Genomic DNA, 22,261 nt, shown 5'->3' on the forward strand with positions numbered 1-22,261 from the left:
GCCATTCCTCAACCAACCTCAAGTGATAAGAGAAAGCGAGGTACCTTTCGTTTAGAGTTTCTTTCATTTCTCCCCAATGGTCTATTGGGGGCTTCCTCAACCTCTCTTTCTTTTGCTCTACAGTAGCCCAAAACCTCTTAGATTGGCCCACAAGATTCATCTTGGCGAATTAGACCCGACGAGTATCCAACATGTCATACCACTCAAGATTGTGGTCCATATCCACCAACCAATCTAAAAAAGCCTTAGGGTCCAAGTGGCCATCAAACTTAGGGGCCTCTACTCTAACTCACTTAAGGAGTTGCGCATCTGGGTCATAATGATCATGATGCCTCTCCGGGTGTGGGTGCACGGCAGTGTTTTAAATAGCGGTAGCATGATACGTAGCTCTCAACCCTCTATAGCGTGTAGCGTAAATACGTAGCGTGTAGCGTAAGCTACACGATACTTCTATTTTTTAATTTTAAAATAGAACAAATACAATAAATAGTGAAAAAAAGGGAAAAAATATAAAAATGCCTAAAAGATGATTCATCTTATCAATTATAAGCATGTTCAAAAAAGTTATTATTATCATTTATCAAAAGCCAATCCACATATATAAGCCAAATCAAATAATTATCACATCAACAACTTTCTAAGCAAACCACTTTAATTAATAATGTCTAATTGAAACCACAAGTCACAATTATAAAAAGAAATAAAAATCCCATAGGTTAAAAGTATCAAATACAAGACAAGTGTCACATTCCTCAACATTAGAAACAAAGAAAACGTGAAAAAATAACAAAAAACTAAAATAGTAAAAAAAAATACATTGTAGCTTACGCTGCGGACGCTACGCGCTACGTAGCTGTAGCATACGCTACGACCCCTGTAGCACACACAACAGGGGATTTATGCTATTTGGGACGCTACGTAACGCTACGGCCATGCTACGCTATGTAGCGTACGCTACCGCTACGCTACGGGCGCTATTTGAAACACTGGTGCACGGGTACGTGCCCATGACTAATTCCTTGGCCACCTCCATTCCTTGGTCTATCCTTTTGACCACCTGCCTGAGATTGGGCATTTTCCCCAATGGTGGGGTTTGCTCGGGCGGAGGTCTCTAATTGGGTAACGCGCACATTAAGTTGTTCAAAGCATTGGTCAATACGTTGTTCCAAGTGCCTACCCAAAGTCTCAAACTGCCAGGTTGTATTGTTCATTGATTCTTGCAATTGCTCCATGTTTAGTGTAGGGTGCAAGCCAAAACCACGACCAGTATGTGTGGACATACAACTACTCACTCAACTCAAAAACCCTCTAACACAACTATATGCGCCTAAATGAGACTAAATGATCCTACAGGACTATATGAGGGAAACTACACAATGCTTCCAACATTCTAGCAACCTAAGCCTGTCAACAGAAAATTCAGCCAAGAAATTTGGAGACTTTCTGACAATAGAAAATTCAACAGCCCATATTGTGAATGATGGGTCCTAAATAGCCTTATATGATGAGACTTGATGCAAAATAGACATACACAAACTAAATCCTAAACATGCAATGCATTCCCCTATGAGAAACCTAAGCTGTGATACCAAACTTGATGCAAGACATGAAAATTAAATATGATATGCAAGATTTTAGGCTTTAGATCATACTAATTTAGAAACAATCACCAATCACAAAAATTTCACATCCCACATAAAGTCAAGCATTCAACAAGAGGAATCTACGAGGGTCCAAGCCTACACATGTTAGGGCTGGATCAATTAAAAATTATAGACCAAACAATGCTCAAAGGAGAGTAGATTCATCCACACATGCAAAGGATTATTCCCTAATCCAAGGGATTCACATGTTTCAATTCGGGAAAACTTAGGGTTACAAAAGTGGAATAGAACTTGGGATTTAGGATTATCTAGGGTTAGGGTTAGGGAAATAAGGCGAGAGAGGAGTGAAATAGAGGAAAGAGACAAACCCGAGATGATCCACACATGTGGACAACGGCTGGGTCCATACGCACGTGCCTGGGATCCTGCCCGCACGTGTGTGGGGCCCACGAACCCAAAAAGGGAAAGCTTGGGTCTGGTCAGCCAGGGGTGGGCCACCCACACACCAAATTTCAAGCTGATTTAACGTCTGGTCTGTGCACAGTGCTCCACCGAAGTTTCAGCCCTCCTGCAGGGCCTGATTCTCTAAATCTGCTGTAAAGGAAGGATTGGCTGCAAAAGGGGATAGATTTGAAGTATGGATGGCTGTGGGAGATGATGAATATTGAGGGTAGGAGATGAGGGTGATTTGGGATGGGTGTGGCTTCGCACCATGGTAGTTAGCTCTTCGAAGAAGGGAGGGTTTGGCACCCAATTGGATTTCCATAACTCAAAGAATTAGATAAGCAGGAAAATGCAGAATTTTATTCATAATCTTCAATAATAAAAAACCTACAGGGGTTGCCTATTTATAAGAAAATCGTATACCCCAAAAGCCGCGCCATGTGCGCACACTATTACTTAGAGATGAAGTAACAAAAATAACAACTAATGAATGCAATTTAAACTGTTCATAATGTTCCTATAACGATAATAAGCAAAACTCAAAGTCCTAGATCATCTAGGGTAGTGGGCCACGATCATGAGATCTAATGGTGGGATCCACATGATGATCGGGTCTACTCCAAGGAACCAAAGCACAACCCTTTAACTAAGAGGCCCTCCATGGATGTCGTCATTGATCCAGAACGATGGTGGGGCCTTCCTCCTTCTTGCGTACGTGTGTTTGGGGGGGGGGGGGGGGGTGCGTGCGCGTGATGTCCCCATCATCTACTCTTAATGACCAATTGATATGTCCCACACCTTCCAAATATTCTGCAATGCTAGCTTCTCTGGGCTTGGCATATGGAGCCCATTAACGTAACAGGCAACTGAGTGCTCTTCACTTCCATTTGAGCTACACCTTGTTGAGAGTTGATAAAATTCTTCCATATATTTGTCCACACTCATATCTCCTTGATGTAGATTTTGAAATCTCCAAAATACCGATTGTGCATAATTCTTTGGTATGAATTTTTCCTTTTAACTTGGACTTCATTTCCTACCATGTGGTAACCTTTTGGTTTCCTCGTTGGATTTGTATATTTTGAACATCATCCTACCATATTGATGCATGTCCCCTTAATTTGGTGGTAATTAATTTCACTTTCACATTTTTGGGAGTATCTTTGAAATCGTTGAATTTCTCTGCGGAACTTCATCAAGGAACTCATCCGGATGTAGACGTCCATGAAAGTCAGATATGTCGGCCTTGATTTCATGGTCATTACTACATCCCCTAATTTGGAATGCTCGGGCTTTGAATCCTTCCTCGTCCGACCCATTATGGGAAGCACGATTGAAGAAATGGTTTTGATCATCTTCGGAAGCACGTTGCTCGCTAAGGTCACAATGATTCAATCGGTGAGTCAGTCACATGACTTGCCTTCTCAATATCTCAATTTCTTCATCTTTTTGTGTATATCATTCTGGAATTCCTCTACTCATTCATCCACGTCTTCCTGCCATGGGGACCCGCCGAAATCACAGGTTCAATGGAGGCTCTAATACCAAATAATGGAAACGGGGTAGGGAATAGAAATACAAGAAGAGAATGGAAGAAGGAGAGAGAAATGGAAGGTTTTCACTTTGGTGGACGGGTATAAGTTCCCTCCAACCTCTCTCTATAAGAGCCCTCTCAAACACAAAATGGTAAAATGCCTACTTTCTCTACCACCCATCTTTTGTAGATGCCCAACTAAAGCATTATGAAATCACTTAGTTACCCCTAATCAATGTTCAAATTATCTCTGATACTATCGAAAGATCTCTGATATTATCTTTATCTCTTGCTCAGCGATACCGATAACGCTGGTAGTATCAGAAATTCCAGGTATTAGCAATTTATCTCTAAGTATCGCCAACATATCAATATTGCTAATGTAATCGCCAATATTTTCAAACTATGTAAATTCTAGGTGTCGCTTGTATTAACAATGCATCAATATCGCCAATGTATCACCAATATTTTCGACTATGTAAATTCTAGGTAATGTTTGTATCATAAGTGTATCGATGATATTTCAATAATATCGCCAACGAATTGATATCATCAAAATTTTGTTTATTAGAAAAAAATTATTTCAATTTTTTTTTTTTCATGATCACATGGTTGTATGTAGTGTTCAATTCGTCATTGATAATATTGATAATATCCCGATATTATCGATATCACAACATGTGCAATATTGAGACTACAATCTTCCGTTTCCTTTCCAATTGTTGATGATTTCTTGGTAAAATATCATGAGTTGTTGATATTTTGCAATATTGATGGATGTTTGGATGGAAGGTTGGATGGGATGGTTTGATTGATTTCTTACAACAACACATGATTTTAAGGCCCCATTAAATGGAAACTTGTTATTATGTATGCATTTTGATGCAGGACCGATGCATGAACCAAATAACATGTGAGATCTAGTAGAATTATGACAATTAACAAAAAAACACAAGCATTGCCATAATCATCATGAATCCCATGAGAACCAAAAGAACATCATGCATAATCCTAGCCTAAGTCCCCAACATCGTCACACAAGATCATTAAATAAAAAGAAATTAGGATCTAATAAATGTAGGGACATCCAATTAGCATAGGCTATAGTCTATTTCAAAATAGAAAACTTAACACAACCTAGGGTAAAAATTAGGGTTTTAGTAATTTGGGAAAGTAGAAAAGTTAGGGATTTTAGATTTAGGGTTAGAGTTTCAGGAATGGAAGACAGGTGAAGGAAAGATGGGTTTAGGAGAAGATGAAGGCTTAGGTTAGAAGAATTAAAGAACTTGAAGAAAATACCTTGATGGAGGGGAAAATAAATGATGGTGTGGGGATAGATGGAGACCTTGCACCTCTGTTGATAAAGTTAACTTCGCACCAATCTCCCTTCCAAATCGCATGGTGGTATCTTCAAATCGCATGGAGATGGAAGAAGAAAGCAAGAGCCTTCTCTCTCTCTCTCTCTCTCTCTCTCTCTCTCTCTCTCTCTCTCTCAATCACAAAACCTAATGAGGGAGAGAGTCACACGCCCACCCTCTTTTTATAGCTTCACCAAGTTTCACTAATTACAAAAAACACATTGTCTTATGAAATTTTAATAAAAATGGCCCTAGTCTAAAGAGAATCTACTAAATCACTCACAAAGGTGTCCAAACATAAAATAATCAAAACTAAATCATAAAAGATAATAAAATGTAAAAAACTAATGTGGATGATCTACGATCAATGGCCCGATCATGTGATCCATGCGATCCAACGGCCCGATTGTCACGTCCCTCCAATCCAGCGGATTGGATCACTCTATAAAGCAGCCCATGTGAATCTTCCCAGTGTGGGGTCTTCCAGATGCTCGCACATGCACATGGGATCTTCAGCACGATCATGGGTACTCACCTAGCCACAGGGAAATCGGTGCGGCCGCCTACTCCTCTGATACGTACGCAAGGGTGTACGTGACGTGATTTCCTCATCACATTCTTTTTGCAATTTTTTTTATTTTTTATTTTTTATTTTTTTAAATTTCTAAACATGCAAATATGTACATTTTAACATCTCTTGAAGTTTCGCTGAAAATTCCACTGTTTTTCCCATGTTTCCCTGCATTTCCGGTTATCAGCGATATTATCAACGATACTGATGTCGTTTCCGTATCCCTGGCCAACGAAACTTGTAGCGATACCGATACTTCGAACACTGCCCCTAATGACCCAATAAAACTACATAAAAGAAAAATACATGTAAAAATAAAACTAGACCTAAAAAAAAGAGATTATGACCATCTATTTGCATCCAAAAGTGGGACATTTGTACATCACCTAATTCTCTCTTTTCAGTTCCATTTGTGGGTGTGTTTTTTTTTTTTTTTAAATATGTGTTGGATTCGATATATTAATTGAAGCTTCCTTTTTTCTCAGCTGGAAGCTTTGATCACTAAAGGCGCTAGAGATGTAGAAATTCAGGTAGTGTTTCCTCTCCCTCGCTTTTTTGTTTGGGTTTTGTTGAGCTTAAAGCTGAAATATGTGATTTTGAATATTATTGTTCACCAGGCTATATCACCTGACACAAACTGCAAACATGAATCTGGAATGTCATTCATGAAATGATGTTTTAGGTTTAAGTGTGACTATCTAATGCCTATACTTGTATTCAGGGAGTTATTGCTGAAGTGCCTGGAGTCATTCTTAAATGTGTAAGCAGAGATGAAGCTGCCATGACATTGGCCCGGAAGGTGCACGCATTATTGCACCTTATAGTATGTCTCAGGTTTTCAGCGTTTGAAAATGCAATTTATAATTGTTTGATGATATTTGAGCAGGTCTTTAGGAGCTTGTATGAGAATGCATCAAACAGCGTACATGTTACTTCCCATGTTGCAATTCTGGTAGCTATTCGCAACATTTGCAAGCTTATTGTCAAGGAACTAACGAGTTGGGTGCGTCCTCTATTGAGATGTCATATGTTCGAAACTGCAATTACTTTTTTTCTGAACAGTTAGCAGCAAGGCATCATTCCTAATTTATACTCTGTTTCAAACTTATTTTGTAGTGGTTCTTTGTTTTGATTAAAATGTTTGTTATTCATTGTACAAGATTTTTTTTTAAAATTTTATATAACATGTTTTGTTTTCTCTCTTTTTTTTCTTCCAAATTTATGTCAAGTCTACGATGCAGAGTTTTCCTATAGTAATCATATTTTCTTCTTCTTCTTCTTCATCTTCTTTCAATTTATATGAGGAATTGTAAGATCCACAAACCATTATTTAAACAGGATACAGTGTTTCCTGACAAGTGGCACCCATGGTTCCAGATTAGACTGCTGGTCTGTTGCGCCCCAGGATTGATGCATCATGGCCAAATGTATCCTCGATATGAAAGTCGTAACCTTTCTATTTGTGACCCATAAATCGATAGAAACAAAGCGACTGTCTACACTCAACTTGGTAGGGATCTTCTGATCTAGGAGTTCTTTTTTTTTTTTTTCTCTTTTCTTTTTGGGACTGATCCATCTAGAATAGGACATGACTGACCATTGGTCTGGATTACCGAACCCCTAGCCCCGCTTGTAAGTGCGATAATTGTTATAAGTGCGATAATTGTTATAATAAACAACATAGATTTGTCATTTTGCACTTGTGATGTTTTCATTTTCTTTTAAACTAAGCAGTTCTCATTTGATGGAATGGATGGAAAACAATGATGCCATGCATTCTTTGTTCTAAAGTGATAATAATTCGTGTTGTGGATTTTTTTAATAACATTTTCTTTTAAACTAAGACATTATCATGTGATGCAATGATTGTGTTTTAGTAGATGCTACCTTAATACTTCATCATATATCCATACAACTATTTGAGTAGCAGAAATGCAATGGCTCTTGCAAGAGTAGGTTTGCTCTCCAGTCTCCACTCCCATACCAACCTGGCACATGTGCAAGATTCAGTTGTTCATCTGGTGGAGATCAGTTGTTCGTCAAGCTAGTCAGGCAATTATGTCTAATGCATGTGCATGAGGAATGTTCCACATCCAATGAAGACACGGTTTGTCACGCCCCGAAAATTGGATATAGAGTGTACACCCTTAGACTCGAGTTACGGTCCATGACTCGTACACCAAGTTTACATAATTCCACTTATCATATAGTTGATAGGAAGCGTAATGTAATGTATTCTAAGTTCTCACCATCATTTAACATTCAAACATCCGGACAAACTATATGAACCCATGCCTTTACATTATCACAGCCATCACATTTTCAAATCACATCACTAGTTCTGAAATTCAACTACATCCACCCATTTGGGACTTTATTCAACTAACATATCAAGTATTGTTCAATAAAAGCATAATTATAAACAATCTGGATTTAATCTAAGCATCAACAACTACAACAAATGGAAACTAAATCTTCCATAAAGCGACTGCATAAACAGATCATCCATCCAGTGTGGCAAGTTTATCTTCTGCCAAATGCGGACCTTGGTCTTGGGTTTCATCGCTAACCCAACCTAATTCTATAGCACTTGATGCAGTTTTCTAGTCTCATTCGTCTTTGTACGATTGTTAATCCACAACGTTAGCTAGCTAGGCTAGTGAGTGAACCCAACATGGTTCATATGTAGAACAATATAAGATAGCACAACAAAAATGGAATGGTATGTATGCAGACATGAGTGCTGAGATGTCATGAGATGCATGTCAAGTGGGATGATCATCCACTTACTTGGGTTGGATATCCGTCAACCCGAATATGTACCCTTCAGACATCCACCGTAAGGAGGCATGGGCAATCTGTACCCGTCAAACCTCCACCTAGGTAGGCATGGCCAATGTACACATGTACTCCATGAGTAGGCTTCTAGTAACGTGGTCATCTGACAACAAATCTACTAGGAGAACCATCCAGGGGGCATGAGGTGTGCATGCATTAGCAATGGATGCATGTAAGCATCGACATGTATAGTCAACAGATACATTTCTCTCTGAGAGGAACACCAGATTCATGGTATCAATGATGGGCATGTTTGCAAATTCAATATACATCAGAAATCTTTCAGGACATGTATCATAAAACAAGGATCATGATAGCACAACATTACAATAATTACATGGGTTGAAGATGTTGCTACTCTTCTCCTTCCATGTTTTGAGGCATCATCGCAAGTGTATATGTACCAAGTGAAGGTTAAGTATTTGCGGTAATGTGCACACAAAATGTTTAACGTAATGATCGACCCAACGTTGACATTAAGGATTTCTAGAAGCATTGGTGCTTTTCTTTTCCATTCATTGTTTCTTCCTTTATTAGGCCTTTCTTATTAGTTGTGGGTGTAGTTCACTCACATTTTGTGTAGTGTTACATGTCTTCACATGCGATTGTGGGTGTAGTTCCCTTTCAATCTTTATAGGTGTAGTTCACTCACCTATTGTGCATTGTTGCATGTGTTTCTTTGAGGGGATTTTGCATGCAAATGGCAGTTTGGTGGTTCGATAGTTGTCCAGTTTGGCTATGGCCTTATATTTGAATAGAGATTCAACAGATGACGAAAGCTTGATTTATAAAGAAGCGACAATTAAAGATCTTGTATCCTATTGTAACACCCCGGTTTTTGTAACCCGAGTATACTACTCGTTTCTCGAAAACCCGAGTTTTAACCTTTAAAATTCAAGTCTAACTTAAATATCTTGTTAACAATCAAGTTAGCAGCAATTACTAGCAGAGTAAACCGTGCATTGAGCAAAAGTTTTCCATTCATAACAAAAATCCAAATGTAGTGCCTATACAGGACTTATACAACCCAAATACCAAAAGTATACAATTCTGAAATGAAAATCTATCAACTAATGATGAAGCTCAATATGCTCCACTGGGACCTCTTTTAGTTCCCCAACTACCTGATCCTTTCCAGTGACCAGGTGGATAACGTCATATCACTCTACACCTGCATCAACTGATATATTTCAATAGCGTCAATGGCTATCGCAGTGAGGAATACTCTTTAAGATTACACACCCAACATTCATATCAAGTATAATTCACAAGAAATAGAAATATATATTCAACAATGAAATTCTACTCATGATTATATACACAAAAAATATAAACAATCAACATAATTTCACCATTAATAAAATGTGGTAGAAACCAAAATATGAATGAACATATCAAGATAATCAGATAATCAACATGTGAAGTTCTGCTTTCCATGGAAATCAAATTGTACGCAAACTCCGCAAGATGTCTAGAAAATCAACAAGTGAACTTATGCTTCACCCGAAAATCATATGAACTCCACAATATGACTAAAAAATCAACAAGTGAACTTCAGCTTCACCCGAAAATCATATAGAACTCTGCAAGGTGACTAGAAAATCAACAAGTGAACTTCAGCTTCACTCAGAAATCACAATACAAGTGAACTCCGCAAGGTGAATATAAAATCAACATGTGAACTCCGACGTTATTCAAAAATCATAAGGAACTCCGCAAGGTGACTATAAAATCAACAAATAAACTTCAGCTTTACCCAGAAATCATATGGAACTCCACATAATGATCTAGAAATCAGCAAGTTTATACAAAGTGAACCATCAAAGCCACAAAAAGGGAAAATATTCCATTAAAGGATGCAATAAAAATGGATTCTCTCCAAAAGCCACATAGGCACAAATTATCCGCAAGATAGTTAGTCCACAACAAATTCCATTTAATCCAGCAGACAGAAATGTCCACTAGTTCAAGGACCTCCAAAAATATCATCAAGTATTCACAAGTGGAGATTGTTTGAAGAATGTGACATCAGCTACCACATAATTTCTCTGAGAGAGGATTATAGCATTTGTATCCCTGTTGGGTATGGGAGTACTTAAGAAATATACACTTGATAGCCTTAGTTCACACTTGTCATGAATGTGATCAAGATGATGCATAAAACAGATATAATTGAGCACCTTTGGAGGAATAGAGTAGAAAAGAATTAAGGACACAAGATAGAGAGGTGAATTTCCATCTAGAGCCGATGAAGGCATCATATTTATTAAGTAGCATGCAGTTAAGATTGCATCACTCCAAAACATTTTCAGAACCTTCATATTTAACAACAACACTCTAGCAACCTCAAGTAAATGACGGTTCTTACATTCAATTACCCTATTTTGTTGTCGTGTGTGCACATGAAATTTGGTGAATAATGCCATGAGATGAAATATATGAGTTAAAATCATGAGATAAATGTTCCCTAGCATTATTTTAATGTATTTCAATTGAGTTTGTATTTCCATATAAATTTCTTTAAAATAAGAAATTCTCCTAACCAATCTTTCATCAAATATAGCCATGTCAGACAATAATAATCATCTGCAAAAATAATAAGGTACTTGAAAGCATAATATGCTAGTAAGATGAACTAGACCCTAAATATAAAAATGTATTAAATAAAAAGATTTATTACTTCTATTGTCCACACGAGGAAGAAAGGATGCTCTATGATACTTGCTCAACTTAGAAGCCTCATATAGTCATACTTAAATCTACACACATGCAACAATGATGAAACTAGACTCTTCGAACTACTTGAGGGATGACCAAGCCTTGAATGCCACTGATGCAGAGAGATATCTATTTGCAATGCAGCTCCAATTATTCCACTATCGAGGTACTATAGTCCATTCACTTCATAGCCTCCAACAAACATCCTCCTTGTCTTTAGATCTTGGAAGTCACAATAAGAAGGATAAAATACGACGAAACATTTTAAGGATTTGGTTTACTTACTAATAGATAATAAACTCAAAGGAAATTTAGGGATGTAAAGTACTGATGTCAAGAAAAGCGAAGGGGTCAGACTAGTACCCAACCCAGACACATTGGTTAATTACCATCTTTTAATGTGATAGAAAATATGGACGACAACATTACTAACTGAAACCATACACTCTACTTCCCAGCTAAATGATCAAAAGCTTTTGAGTCAATGACCAAGGGAATGCTATCAGACAATGCAAGACAAGCGATGCTTGACTGCACAAAAGTAACTATGGATGATGATTTGTGAGTGGAACGCTCCTTTAGAAGTCTGACATATTCTTCCTTGAACAATGTAACTATATCACCTGTAGTACTAGGCTAAAAAACAGAGGAGTTAGGCTTGGAGACATTGCAATCATCAAAAGAGCGAACTTGACTCGCTTAAGCACGCCTACTAATAAGGTCCCAACACGTATCAACTGTGTGGTTACTAAGACCACAATGAGCGAACTGCCGATTATCACAACCACAATTACAGTTATCACTGAAATCTTTACCATGCCGTTCCAAATTATTTCTACCTTCAAAGCGACCTCCCCCATTATCTCTAAAACCAAAACATCTACCATGACTATTGCTTCCTCCATCTCCTTTGTTAGATGCAGAAACAGATGTAGAACAATATGAAGAAGGCGAATTCTGTAAACTAACCGCACGCTAAATGCAAGCAATTGCTTCAGTGATGGATGGGATTTCACTACCTCTAAGGATATGAACTTAGACAAGCTCGAACTTAGGATGAAGACCAAAGAGGAAATTTAGCAACACAAAATTCCTCTCTTTGCCATCTCATAGTCTCATAATTAGTAGATGGGATGGTATATGTAAGTTCTTCCCACATACCTTGAATAATACTCTTTGACGCTCTTATCTCCCTGTTGTGGAATGAAGATATTTTGCAATAACTTGTAGATCTAAGTTAAATATGTTTTACCTAAAGACATCTCTCTCATATTATCCTAAACTTCCATTACTGTCTTGAAAAAGATAACATTCGTACTAATTTGAGGCTCCATATTGTTCCATACCAATGTTTTAATTTGAGCATCCTTCACCACCCAATCTTTGACTTTAATTTCATTTTTCCTGCATGAAAAACCTTTACCGATGTGGCCTATTGCAAGTAATTTGTGTTGGGCGTGGAAGCAACCTCAAATCAAATTAAACAAGCAATAGAGAATGAAAAATCCAAGCAAACACAGAGACCACACGAGATTTTACGTGGAAAAAACCGCGGCACAAAGCGATGATTAATCCACTACAATCAGAAGAAGGTTACAAGAGATGGAACAACTTACAGTAGAAAACCCTAGCTTTCCCTCAAAACCTCTTTGGCTCTGAAGCTCTCTACGTTATAACACTAATCACAATTAGCAAGATACACACACACACACACACACACACACACACACACACTCCCGTACAAGATTAGGAAATAATCATGCACTTATGCATGCCGTCGGTTGGACTGAACCGAACCGACTCATAACCATCTGGTCGAACCAAAAACGTGCAAAAGTGGACAACATGTTCTCCGAGAATCCACCCTAATTCGGTCGAACCAACTGGGACACCAGTCGAACCGAAGACAGGACTTCTCTGCACCAAATTAAAGGCACTCAATCAACAATTTGCTTCATTGAGTTTAGATGATGTAATTTGAAAGTTAATTTAACTCAGATGAAGACAAAAGACTAGTCTTGGCTTCATTCTTCACATCCATTGATGTGGGCAAAATCAAACACACGATGGAAGAATGTTTAACTTTAACTTGTCCAAAATGAATTCTAGAAAACCATGTATATCAACAAACGTAGTCACTTGATAGTGTTGATTGATCCAAAAACTTCACACGTGCACTTGTTCTCTAATCCTTGCCATACACTACTTTCACATGCTTTAGATCTCAGATTTGGCCACGGGCAATGGCCCACTTATTTCCATCACAGTGGTGTTATAAGAAAGTGGGCTTCTCACGCATTCACGATGACACAACCCACCATATGATGGTTGGTAGAGAATTCATGTAGATTGGCCCCCAACGACTTTGAATTTCATATCAAGTAAATTGAAGAAGGACAAGAGAGGGAATATAGAAGTTGATGAAAAAGATCAATGCCCGAATCAATTTTGCTCTAATACCATGTGGCGTGATTGATAAAAGAGAGAGAGAAGAAGAAAAGATGAGAAAGCATAAGGACGAAGAGAAAAGGAGAGTTTAGGGTTCACACGGCCCCCTGCATTTATTGACATAGTTTTCGATAATTACGATAATTCCATTAGTAACAAACAAAAGATACCCATTATGGCCTAAGAATAGATGGGCCGTTGATGAGCTATAGAATAGCCCATATCTGATAAATGACTTAACACCTTCAGTATTATGCTATCAAACAATCATGTTTCATTACATAATATCATATTTTTTCTTTATTAAGATTTAACTTGAGTTGTGTATATATTAAATAATATTATGTTTTCCTTTATTATGATTTAACTTAAGTCGTGTATGTATGAATTTTTTTTCTATGTTGTTTTTTTTTGCTAAATGATGATCGCTTGGCTACCTATGTTTAACTGAGGATATGGTCCTGATAGAGTGGACTGGTGGAACAGTATTTGTGTAACCAACCCAAAGTAGTTGGCATAAGGCTTAGATGATGATGATGATGATCACATGGCTGAATTTTCTGCAAATGTAATCCTTCAGAGTAATCTTGGATCTGAAACCTTTCCACCATTTGTGTAGACTTGATACGAATATGTTCTGATGAACTAGTTCTCCATGTGTATCACCACTATATTAGTTGACAAGGCAATGTGGTTTGTAAAAGAACAATGTGGACTTTCTACCTTTTTTTTCGATGATTCTTCTGTATGTTCCTTTTAACTTATTGTCTATAATCATCTTTGCCAGGTAATTTACTCAGATGAAGAGAGGAAGTTCAACAAAGATATAACAGTCCGCCTTATTCGTTCCGAGTTACTAAACCTTGCAGAGTACAACGTGCACCTAGCCAAACTTATTGACGGTGGCAGGAACAGTATGTATTAGAAAATTAAACTTAGTTTCTTAATAAAAATTTTGGATCAGCTGATACAGACTACAGGGTTAACTAGTTGGATATCATTTACAGAAGCGGCTACAGATTTTTCTGTTTCTCTTGTCCAAACATTGGTGGTTCAGGAGCCTCAAATAAGTGTCTCAAAACTCTACAGTCTCATGGATACTTTGGAAAAGGTACAAACATTCTTCAGTTTCACAGTGTGATTGATTATTCTTTCCTAACGTTTTTTTCTTTTGTATTTCTTTATTTTGATAATTTGTTTCAAATGCAGCTTGCTTCAAGACCTGGATCTGCAGAATCCTTGCAACAATTGGTTGAGATTGCCAAGAATTCCAGCTCCACTGTGGTATCTCTTCCTGGTTCTGATATTGGCAACGAAGATATGATCAGACAGTCCAGGGACAAGAAGGTATGAAGAGATCTCAATACTGTTATTTACAATAGACTTTGACTTGCATCTTTTGGTGACATGATGACATCTTGTAATAATCATATGCTACTAATCAGCTATCTGTTTGAAACAGGTTGGTTCTGGTCATTCCTTGGCAAGTAGAGAGGACCATGATGTTACCAAATCTGTGGCTGTGGATCCTGCTGGTTTCCTAGATCAGGTTTTTGTGACTGATATTATATATGGTCAATGCATTTCTTATCATGCCCATATATAGAAACAGGAAGAGATTAAGGAAATTGTGGGAATAATTTAAAAAGGGAAACAAAAGGAAAACGGAAAAAAGAAATCACCACCATCATCTTCATCTAAGCATTATCCAAACTAATTGGTATTGACTACATGAATCCTGTTCCACCATTCCACACTATGAAAGACCATATCCTTAGTTAAACTATATGTAATCAAGTTTTTCCTTACCACCTCCATTCACATCCTTTTGGGCTTTCCACTTGCCCCTTCAAAGCCTTCGACTTGAACCAACTCACTCCTAACTAGTGCAGTTCTTGGATCTCCGTTGCACATGGACAAACCATCTAAGTCTACTTCCCCTCATCTTAGTAGCTATTGGTGGTTCTCCTAAGTTCCCTTGAATGCATTCATTTTTAATTCTATCATTGTCTTGCTACTCATCCGTCTCAATATCATCATTTTAGCTAAGCTCATCCCATGAACATGTTGTTCCTTCATTCCCCAACATCATGTCCCTTAAAGTTTCGCAGAAAAAGAAAGAAATAAAGAAAGGGAAAAAAGGAAAAAAGTTTCTAGTTTTCCATGCTACTTCAAAAATACATTCAAACCCATATTCGTCCATTCCAGCAGCAATTTTTGGGTACACCCAAATGAACCTCAGCATGGATATTGTATCTTCACTGGCACTTTAGTCAATGCAAATACATGTAAAGCTCAAGTAAGTCTTATAATGTTGGATCATCTAGATACTAATACGTGTAAATCTCAAGTAAATCTTATAATGTTGGATCATCTAGATACTAGTGTAAGTTACAAAACGCTATTATTCTACAACACTCATCGTGGTTCTAAACTTCTAGAATTCAAAAAAGATGTCTCCTTATCAGCACATGCCATCTTAGCTTGTGAATTCTTTCTAGGTCAATGGTTAATAGGTTTATTTAAAATGTAAAGTGTGAGAATACAGATGAGATATCCAACTTGCAGATGCCCTGCATATGTCTCTACTTTATGCATTTTTCTTTCCTTTTCAGCTGAAGTATTAATTTAAATTGTTTCCGCTTCTTTAGGTGAACATTTAACATCTAACAAATTTGGTGCTTGATATAGGGAAAAGATATAATCAGTCCATTTATTTGTAAAATGATATCTGCTATGGGCAAAATCACTGAGCAGCTGGTAGATAGTTATATTTGTTGCTTTTCTCAATGATGTCCATTAAAATGCTGCAGGTTTCTCATCTCTTCGCTGAATGGTGTCGGATTTGTGAACTTCCTGGTATGAATGATGCATCTTATGCCCATTATATTTCACAATTGCAGCAAAGTGGGCTACTTAAAGGTGATGATATCACAGATCGCTTTTTCTGCATCCTTACGGTAACTTTTCATGCTTATAGTTATGTTTGCAGGAGATCTCCAAATCATTGAAAATTTGAGCTGTTTTTTCCCTCTGTAATCTCAGGAACTTTCTGTGACACGTTGTCTATTCTCTGAAGTGACTAATCTCTATGTGTTGTCACTACAATCACCTCAACAAGCCCATGATCTCTCGTTTATTGCCATTGATATGTATTCAAAGCTTGTGGTTTTAGTTCTCAAGGTAATGATGCCTATGTGTTTGTTGGTAATTTCTCTGTTATACCAAATTTTGCTAGTGACATCAACCTCAATAAACTTTTTCTGTACTTATTTAATGACTTTTCTTTTGTCTTTTTTGTCGTTTAGTACTGTGCAGTGGATCAGGGATCTATTAAAGTCATTCTTCTAGCCAAGGTTAAGATAAACAGAATGTGTTTTATTTTTAATTTTTCTTTTCTTGTTTCCATTGGTGTTACTGTTACTTGCACTGTTCTCATCATGATATTTGGCAGATTCTGTCTGTGATTGTGAGAGTTATCCAAAAAGATGCTTTAGAGAATAAGTCCTCTTTCAACCCAAGGCTGTATTTCAGGCTGTTTGTAAACTGGCTTTCGGATTTTGGTTCCCCTGACACTGTCCTTGATGGTGCCAACTTTCAGGTACGAGTTGCTTACCTTGGATCATCTTTATGGTCCACACCTCTTTATCTGGCCTGAATGTGGCACATTCAGGTCTTATTGGGGCTGTCAACGGGCCAGATTTAGACCGGGCCAAGGTCAATCCAAGACCGACCTGGGTCTGTGACCAGCCAAAATGGACAGGCTCGAGCCTGGCCTTGTAAGCTAATAATTGGCCCAACCCAAGCCTGGCCCTAGCCCACGCGCAAACTTATTTACTAGAATTGGAATAGTCATCTAGGAGAATGTTAATTGTTTTTAATAAGTTGTCTAGTATAGAAGAATGTTAATTGCTATTAGTTGCATTTAATAAGTTGTCTAATATAGGAGAACGTTAATTGTTATTAATTGCATTTAATTAGTTGTCTAATCTAAGAGAAGGTTAATTGCTATTAATAGTCATCTAGTCATCTAGAAGAATGTTAATTGCCATTAATAAGTTGTCTAATCTAGATTAGCCATTATAAATTTCAAAAAATACATTGAAAAAAAAAAAGAAGAAAGAGTGGAATTTTTTATATTATACCCTTGGAAACCATAAACAGGCCAGGCTAGACTCAGCATGGGCTGACAGGCCTTTATAAACAGCCCAAGCCTGGCCCGTTTAATAAATGTGCTTCACTTTTAGGCATGGGCCTAGCCCTTGGGCCACATATGCCAGCCCAAGTCCGGAAGTAGGCCATGCCCAGGAGCCCAACAGACCAGCCCAGCTCATTGACAGCCCTAGGTCTTATTGTCTATGCCTCTTTATCTTATGAATGTGGTTCATTCAGGTCTTGACGGCATTTGCCGATGCTTTCCATGCATTGCAGCCTCTGAAAGTTCCTGGCTGGAGGTCAGTATGATGTGCTTACTATTGTCTTTTTCTTTAATTATAATACTGTTAGAAAATAATTAGTTAAGTAATAGAGTACTAGTCTTTCAATCAGATCGATGAGAGCATTGTAAATTTAGATCTAGAAAGCAACTTACTCATCATCAGCCTCATCATCTTCATCATACCTTTGCCTAGCTATTTGGGGTCAGCCCAATGAAAATCCTCTTTTGCCAATCAATCTGGTAAGTGAGCAAGCTTTTTTTATCCCTTATCATCTCTTCAATTCAAGCCCTTTTAGGTTCTTCCCTCGGGTCCTTCAACCATAATCAAAATTCTTCTACTTACCGAGCACGTTTCTAGTTAGACACGAGTGTAAGAAAATATTTAGCAGCAAAGAATATAGCCTAAATCTTGTGAACAAAATTCCATTTTAAACTCAGAAGATGAGGGGGAAAAAACATTCATTTTTTGGGGCAAACCAAATTAAATACATTTAAAAACAAACTTGTTTTATTCAAAACAAGTGGGGATGAATTTAAAACAGAAATTGATGGTTGCCACCATTGATACAATTGAGCAAATGATGGAAGATTTTAGTAGAAACAAATCAATTTATATGGGAAATACTTGAAAAGGAAGGATTTAAGAGAGGCAAAGAATAATATCAACCCACTATTTGATTGTCTATATAAATAGTTGCTTATGCATTTAGAAATTTTAATCATTCTAACTGAACTTTTTTTTACTTCAATCTTATTTAAATATAATATATGCACACACACACACACACACACATGCATATATAACTGTTTATTCATTCTGTTAAGTCTTTGTAACAACTCATTTGCCACGACTTCTTGATCAGACCCTCGTTAATCTTGTGAAAATCTCCCAAATTTCAAAGGTACTTCTCAATCTTGGGAATATCAATTTAGAAGGTACTTCTCGATCTTGTGAAAATCTCCCAAATCTCGTCATCAGACCCTCAATCTTCTCCTCGATCATCATAACAGAATGATGGCTTCATCTTCATCACTCAATGTCATGAAAGATTTTGACCTTTGTTTTGCATCAAGGCCAGAAACATACCACCATTTGATGCTCTGATTTTGTTTACCTGTTGTTCAATCATCAACTTGTAGGATTCATCTATGTAGATATGTACAGTTCCGTTTCCTCGGATGAACGTTTGAAACTTGAAAAGGAGGTCATGCACATAATGCGGAGGCAAAAGTTTCAGTTTAAGCCTTCCTTTCATCTTCTGCAGGCTCTCAATCTCGAATTTCCTTTTCTTTTTTTTTTCACATGTTAGCTGAAGTTGGGTCTACTATGTGATTGGTGCCCTGCTTTGTTACTACTGATTTCACCTTTTTATGATTTGGTAGTTTCATCCATTCAATGGACTCTGTTCAACACTCGTTAACCAGTCTAAAAATGCCTCGGGTGCATCAAACTATAAATTGCTAGTGGATCTATCTCAAAACCAATCACAATTGTTGAGCCCACGCCTGTGATCACGTCTTTTATGGTAAACCAGGTCTTCAAATTTTCCACTGCTGTCAGATCATGTGTGATATCTTGATTTGCTCCACTGTTCACTTGCCTGATCCATTCCTTTGTTACACTAGTTGCATAAGTTGATCTGACATACGCATTTTCATCACGGTCTCTAGGTTTTGATAGCTCTGATCTTTAGGTGATCTGACCATTGGATTGGACATTTGAGTTATCAAATTCAGTTCTCTTTCTGAAAATTTCTACGATGCCAAAACTGATGCAGTTGGTCAAGGGATTTAATGGACCCAATCGATTGTGATCGTAAACTATTCTGGGCTCTGAGGGGTGCATTACGATTTCCACCCATAAAATGAATATTCGCAACAAATCCCCAAATTGTTTCAGCACAAATGAGAGTATCTGCAGTAATCAACAAAATATTCCCCAATCTTCAATTTTTAGCAACCAGGATGAGTTCCGGCAATCACGCAGAATTTCCAGCAACTGTAAACAATTTTTTCTGGCAATCGAGCACATCCAGAAAAACCATAACATTCACAAATAGGTTTGCTAGAACTGTACTCTGCCCCAGCTCAGCTGGGCTCATTCAGCCAAGGGGCCTGGCCCGAGTTTGGCTCATCTTTCATCGAGCCAACCTGGTCAGTTTGGCCTGTTTGGTAATCGAATCGAGCCGATTCAAGTTCTTGCCAGTTTCGAGCCAGGTTCGAGTTCTCTTTTTTGGGCGGGTTGGGTTGTTGTGGTTCTGTGGAGGAGAGGGAGAGAGAGAGAGAGCAAAGGGAAATGGGAGTTAGGTGTGGCAGGCAGTGCCCGGTCAGGTGTAGGTAGAGAGAGGAAGATGTGATTCAAAGAATGGGAGAGGAAGAGAGGAGGGTACTTGGTCGGGTGTGTAGGGTAAATGGAAGGGAGAGGAGGAGAGGAGGGCGCTTGCCGCTTGGTCGGGACTCGGGTGGGGTTGCAAACTTAGAAGTTAGGTGGGTTTTTTCTTCTTTTTTTTTTTTCTTTTTTTTCTTTTTTTTTTTGTATTTATACTACATTCATACTCAGCCGAGCCTAACCGGGCCAAGGTTGGAGCCAAACCAAACAGGGGTAGCATACAGCTCGGTCTTGGCCCTGTCCGAACAGGCTGTTCAAGCCGAACCAAGCCAAGCAAAATCGGGCTGAACCGATCGAGCTAACTGAGCTGGCTTGGTTTGTGTTCAGCTTATTGTCGGTAAAGGAGGACAGAATTCTTGCGATTAATAGAAGGGTTCACAACTACCTTAAAATCGATTAAACGTACTTCATCTTTTCCACAGGAAAGGAAAAATGCAGCAGCTGTTTGAACTGCGGCTGTAAAACAGCTCCTAGTCTCACCCACGCACTAGAAACCTTAAGTAAAGACTCCTAAAGGTGCCAAATAGCCCTACATAATTGCTAAACTAACTCCCTTCAACAGCTAGATTTACCACTTGTGGAATTGTGGATGGACCCTTTTATACCATTAAACCCAATTGTATGAGGCTATACATCTGACAAAAAGAACCTTTTGATATGGAGATGCTGATATCTACTTTTGGATGATGTCACCCTGATATTTGATCTGCAAACCTTCCGTAAAGTACCCTTTTTTGCTGCCGTTGAAATCTACTTCAAAACACACTCTTCTAAGGGCTGAGTTGGATCTGTCTTTTCTGCTAATATTGGGATCTCTGCGTCGTCCTGTTTTGGAACTGTTGTAAGCCATTTCAGATCCCAAACTTCTCCAAATTGTGTATGCATGTGCCGTTTCTTGGCCTGATGCTCTCCTTCACGATTGAATCAGTTATCTCCTCTGGCTGTTAATGTGTTAGGAATTTGTGAGCAAAATAGCTAGAATTTTCCATATTGCTATTTTTTATTTTTTGGTCTGAGAATTCAAGTTTTATTAAATAGCTGATTATTCATTAATTCGATACTGGGTATATGCTTCATTAATTTTCCTTCAGTGTGGTCATGTTTTAATTGAAGTTCCTTTCAGATTTGCATGGCTTGAGTTGGTGAGCCACAGAAGTTTCATGCCACAATTACTCATGTCCAACTCTCACAAGGGTTGGCCTTTCATCCATCGCTTGCTCATAGACTTGTTCAAATTCATGGAGCCATACGTGAGGAATGATGAACTAGGAGAAACGGTCTGTTCTTGTTGCCATATTCAGATGATTGGTTCGCAGGAAATTGAGTTTCTTGGGGTGGCATTTTGACATTTTATCTCTATTTGCCCATGTGCAGGTTCGCTTTCTATACAAAGGAACTCTAAGGGTCCTGCTGTTACTGCTTCATGATTTTCCAGAGTTCCTTTGTGGTTATTATTTCAGCTTCTGCGATGTGATCCCTCCCAGTTGCATTCAAATGCGAAACATTATTCTCTGTGCTTTTCCCCACAATATGGAGCTGCCCTATCCTTTAACTCCCAACTTAAAGGTGGTTGTGTCATGGTTTCGTTAGCAGCATCATCGTTCATTAATCCCTGACTAAACAACTAACCCCTTTTCTTTTAACATATGCAGGTTGATTTGGTCCCTGAATCCAGCCAGTCACCATGCATCCTCTCTGAGGTTGATGGTGCCATCAAAGCAATGCAAATTAAGACTAAAATTGATGAGTATCTCAAGGTACCTGGATTCTGGAGTCCCAGTCGTGATTCAAAATACTATACTAAGAACTGGTTATTGTTTTATTTACAAAACAAACGAGGCTTTTCTGTTATAAAATTGTACAGGCTAACTATCATCATAGCTTTGTGCATTGTTACCTTTCTATTGTCCTTCAGTTTC

At 38.1% G+C, this 22,261-nt stretch overlaps 1 protein-coding gene across 5 annotated transcripts in view; it reads left to right on the top strand.

Annotated features, from left to right (window-relative positions):
• Nucleotides 1–22,261, top strand: part of LOC131248268 (uncharacterized) — a 90,729-nt gene that overhangs the window by 66,317 nt on the left and 2,151 nt on the right. For 2 of the 5 annotated variants that reach the window (XM_058248462.1, XM_058248465.1), the window contains 15 exons: nucleotides 5,997–6,041; nucleotides 6,233–6,310; nucleotides 6,398–6,514; nucleotides 14,303–14,429; nucleotides 14,523–14,626; nucleotides 14,725–14,862; nucleotides 14,978–15,064; nucleotides 16,329–16,475; nucleotides 16,561–16,698; nucleotides 16,824–16,871; nucleotides 16,970–17,116; nucleotides 17,908–17,969; nucleotides 21,466–21,619; nucleotides 21,717–21,908; nucleotides 21,995–22,099. In XM_058248462.1, the coding sequence (XP_058104445.1) occupies nucleotides 5,997–6,041; nucleotides 6,233–6,310; nucleotides 6,398–6,514; nucleotides 14,303–14,429; nucleotides 14,523–14,626; nucleotides 14,725–14,862; nucleotides 14,978–15,064; nucleotides 16,329–16,475; nucleotides 16,561–16,698; nucleotides 16,824–16,871; nucleotides 16,970–17,116; nucleotides 17,908–17,969; nucleotides 21,466–21,619; nucleotides 21,717–21,908; nucleotides 21,995–22,099 (1,689 nt within the window). Of the gene's footprint in view, nucleotides 1–5,996; nucleotides 6,042–6,232; nucleotides 6,311–6,397; nucleotides 6,515–14,302; nucleotides 14,430–14,522; nucleotides 14,627–14,724; nucleotides 14,863–14,977; nucleotides 15,065–16,328; nucleotides 16,476–16,560; nucleotides 16,699–16,823; nucleotides 16,872–16,969; nucleotides 17,117–17,907; nucleotides 17,970–21,465; nucleotides 21,620–21,716; nucleotides 21,909–21,994; nucleotides 22,100–22,261 lie in introns of those variants that run through there. The other 3 variants (XM_058248464.1, XM_058248466.1, XM_058248467.1) reach the window with 3 other exon arrangements.

This window comes from Magnolia sinica, chromosome 6, assembly GCF_029962835.1.
Source record: "Magnolia sinica isolate HGM2019 chromosome 6, MsV1, whole genome shotgun sequence".
Classification (NCBI taxonomy): Eukaryota; Viridiplantae; Streptophyta; class Magnoliopsida; order Magnoliales; family Magnoliaceae; genus Magnolia; species Magnolia sinica.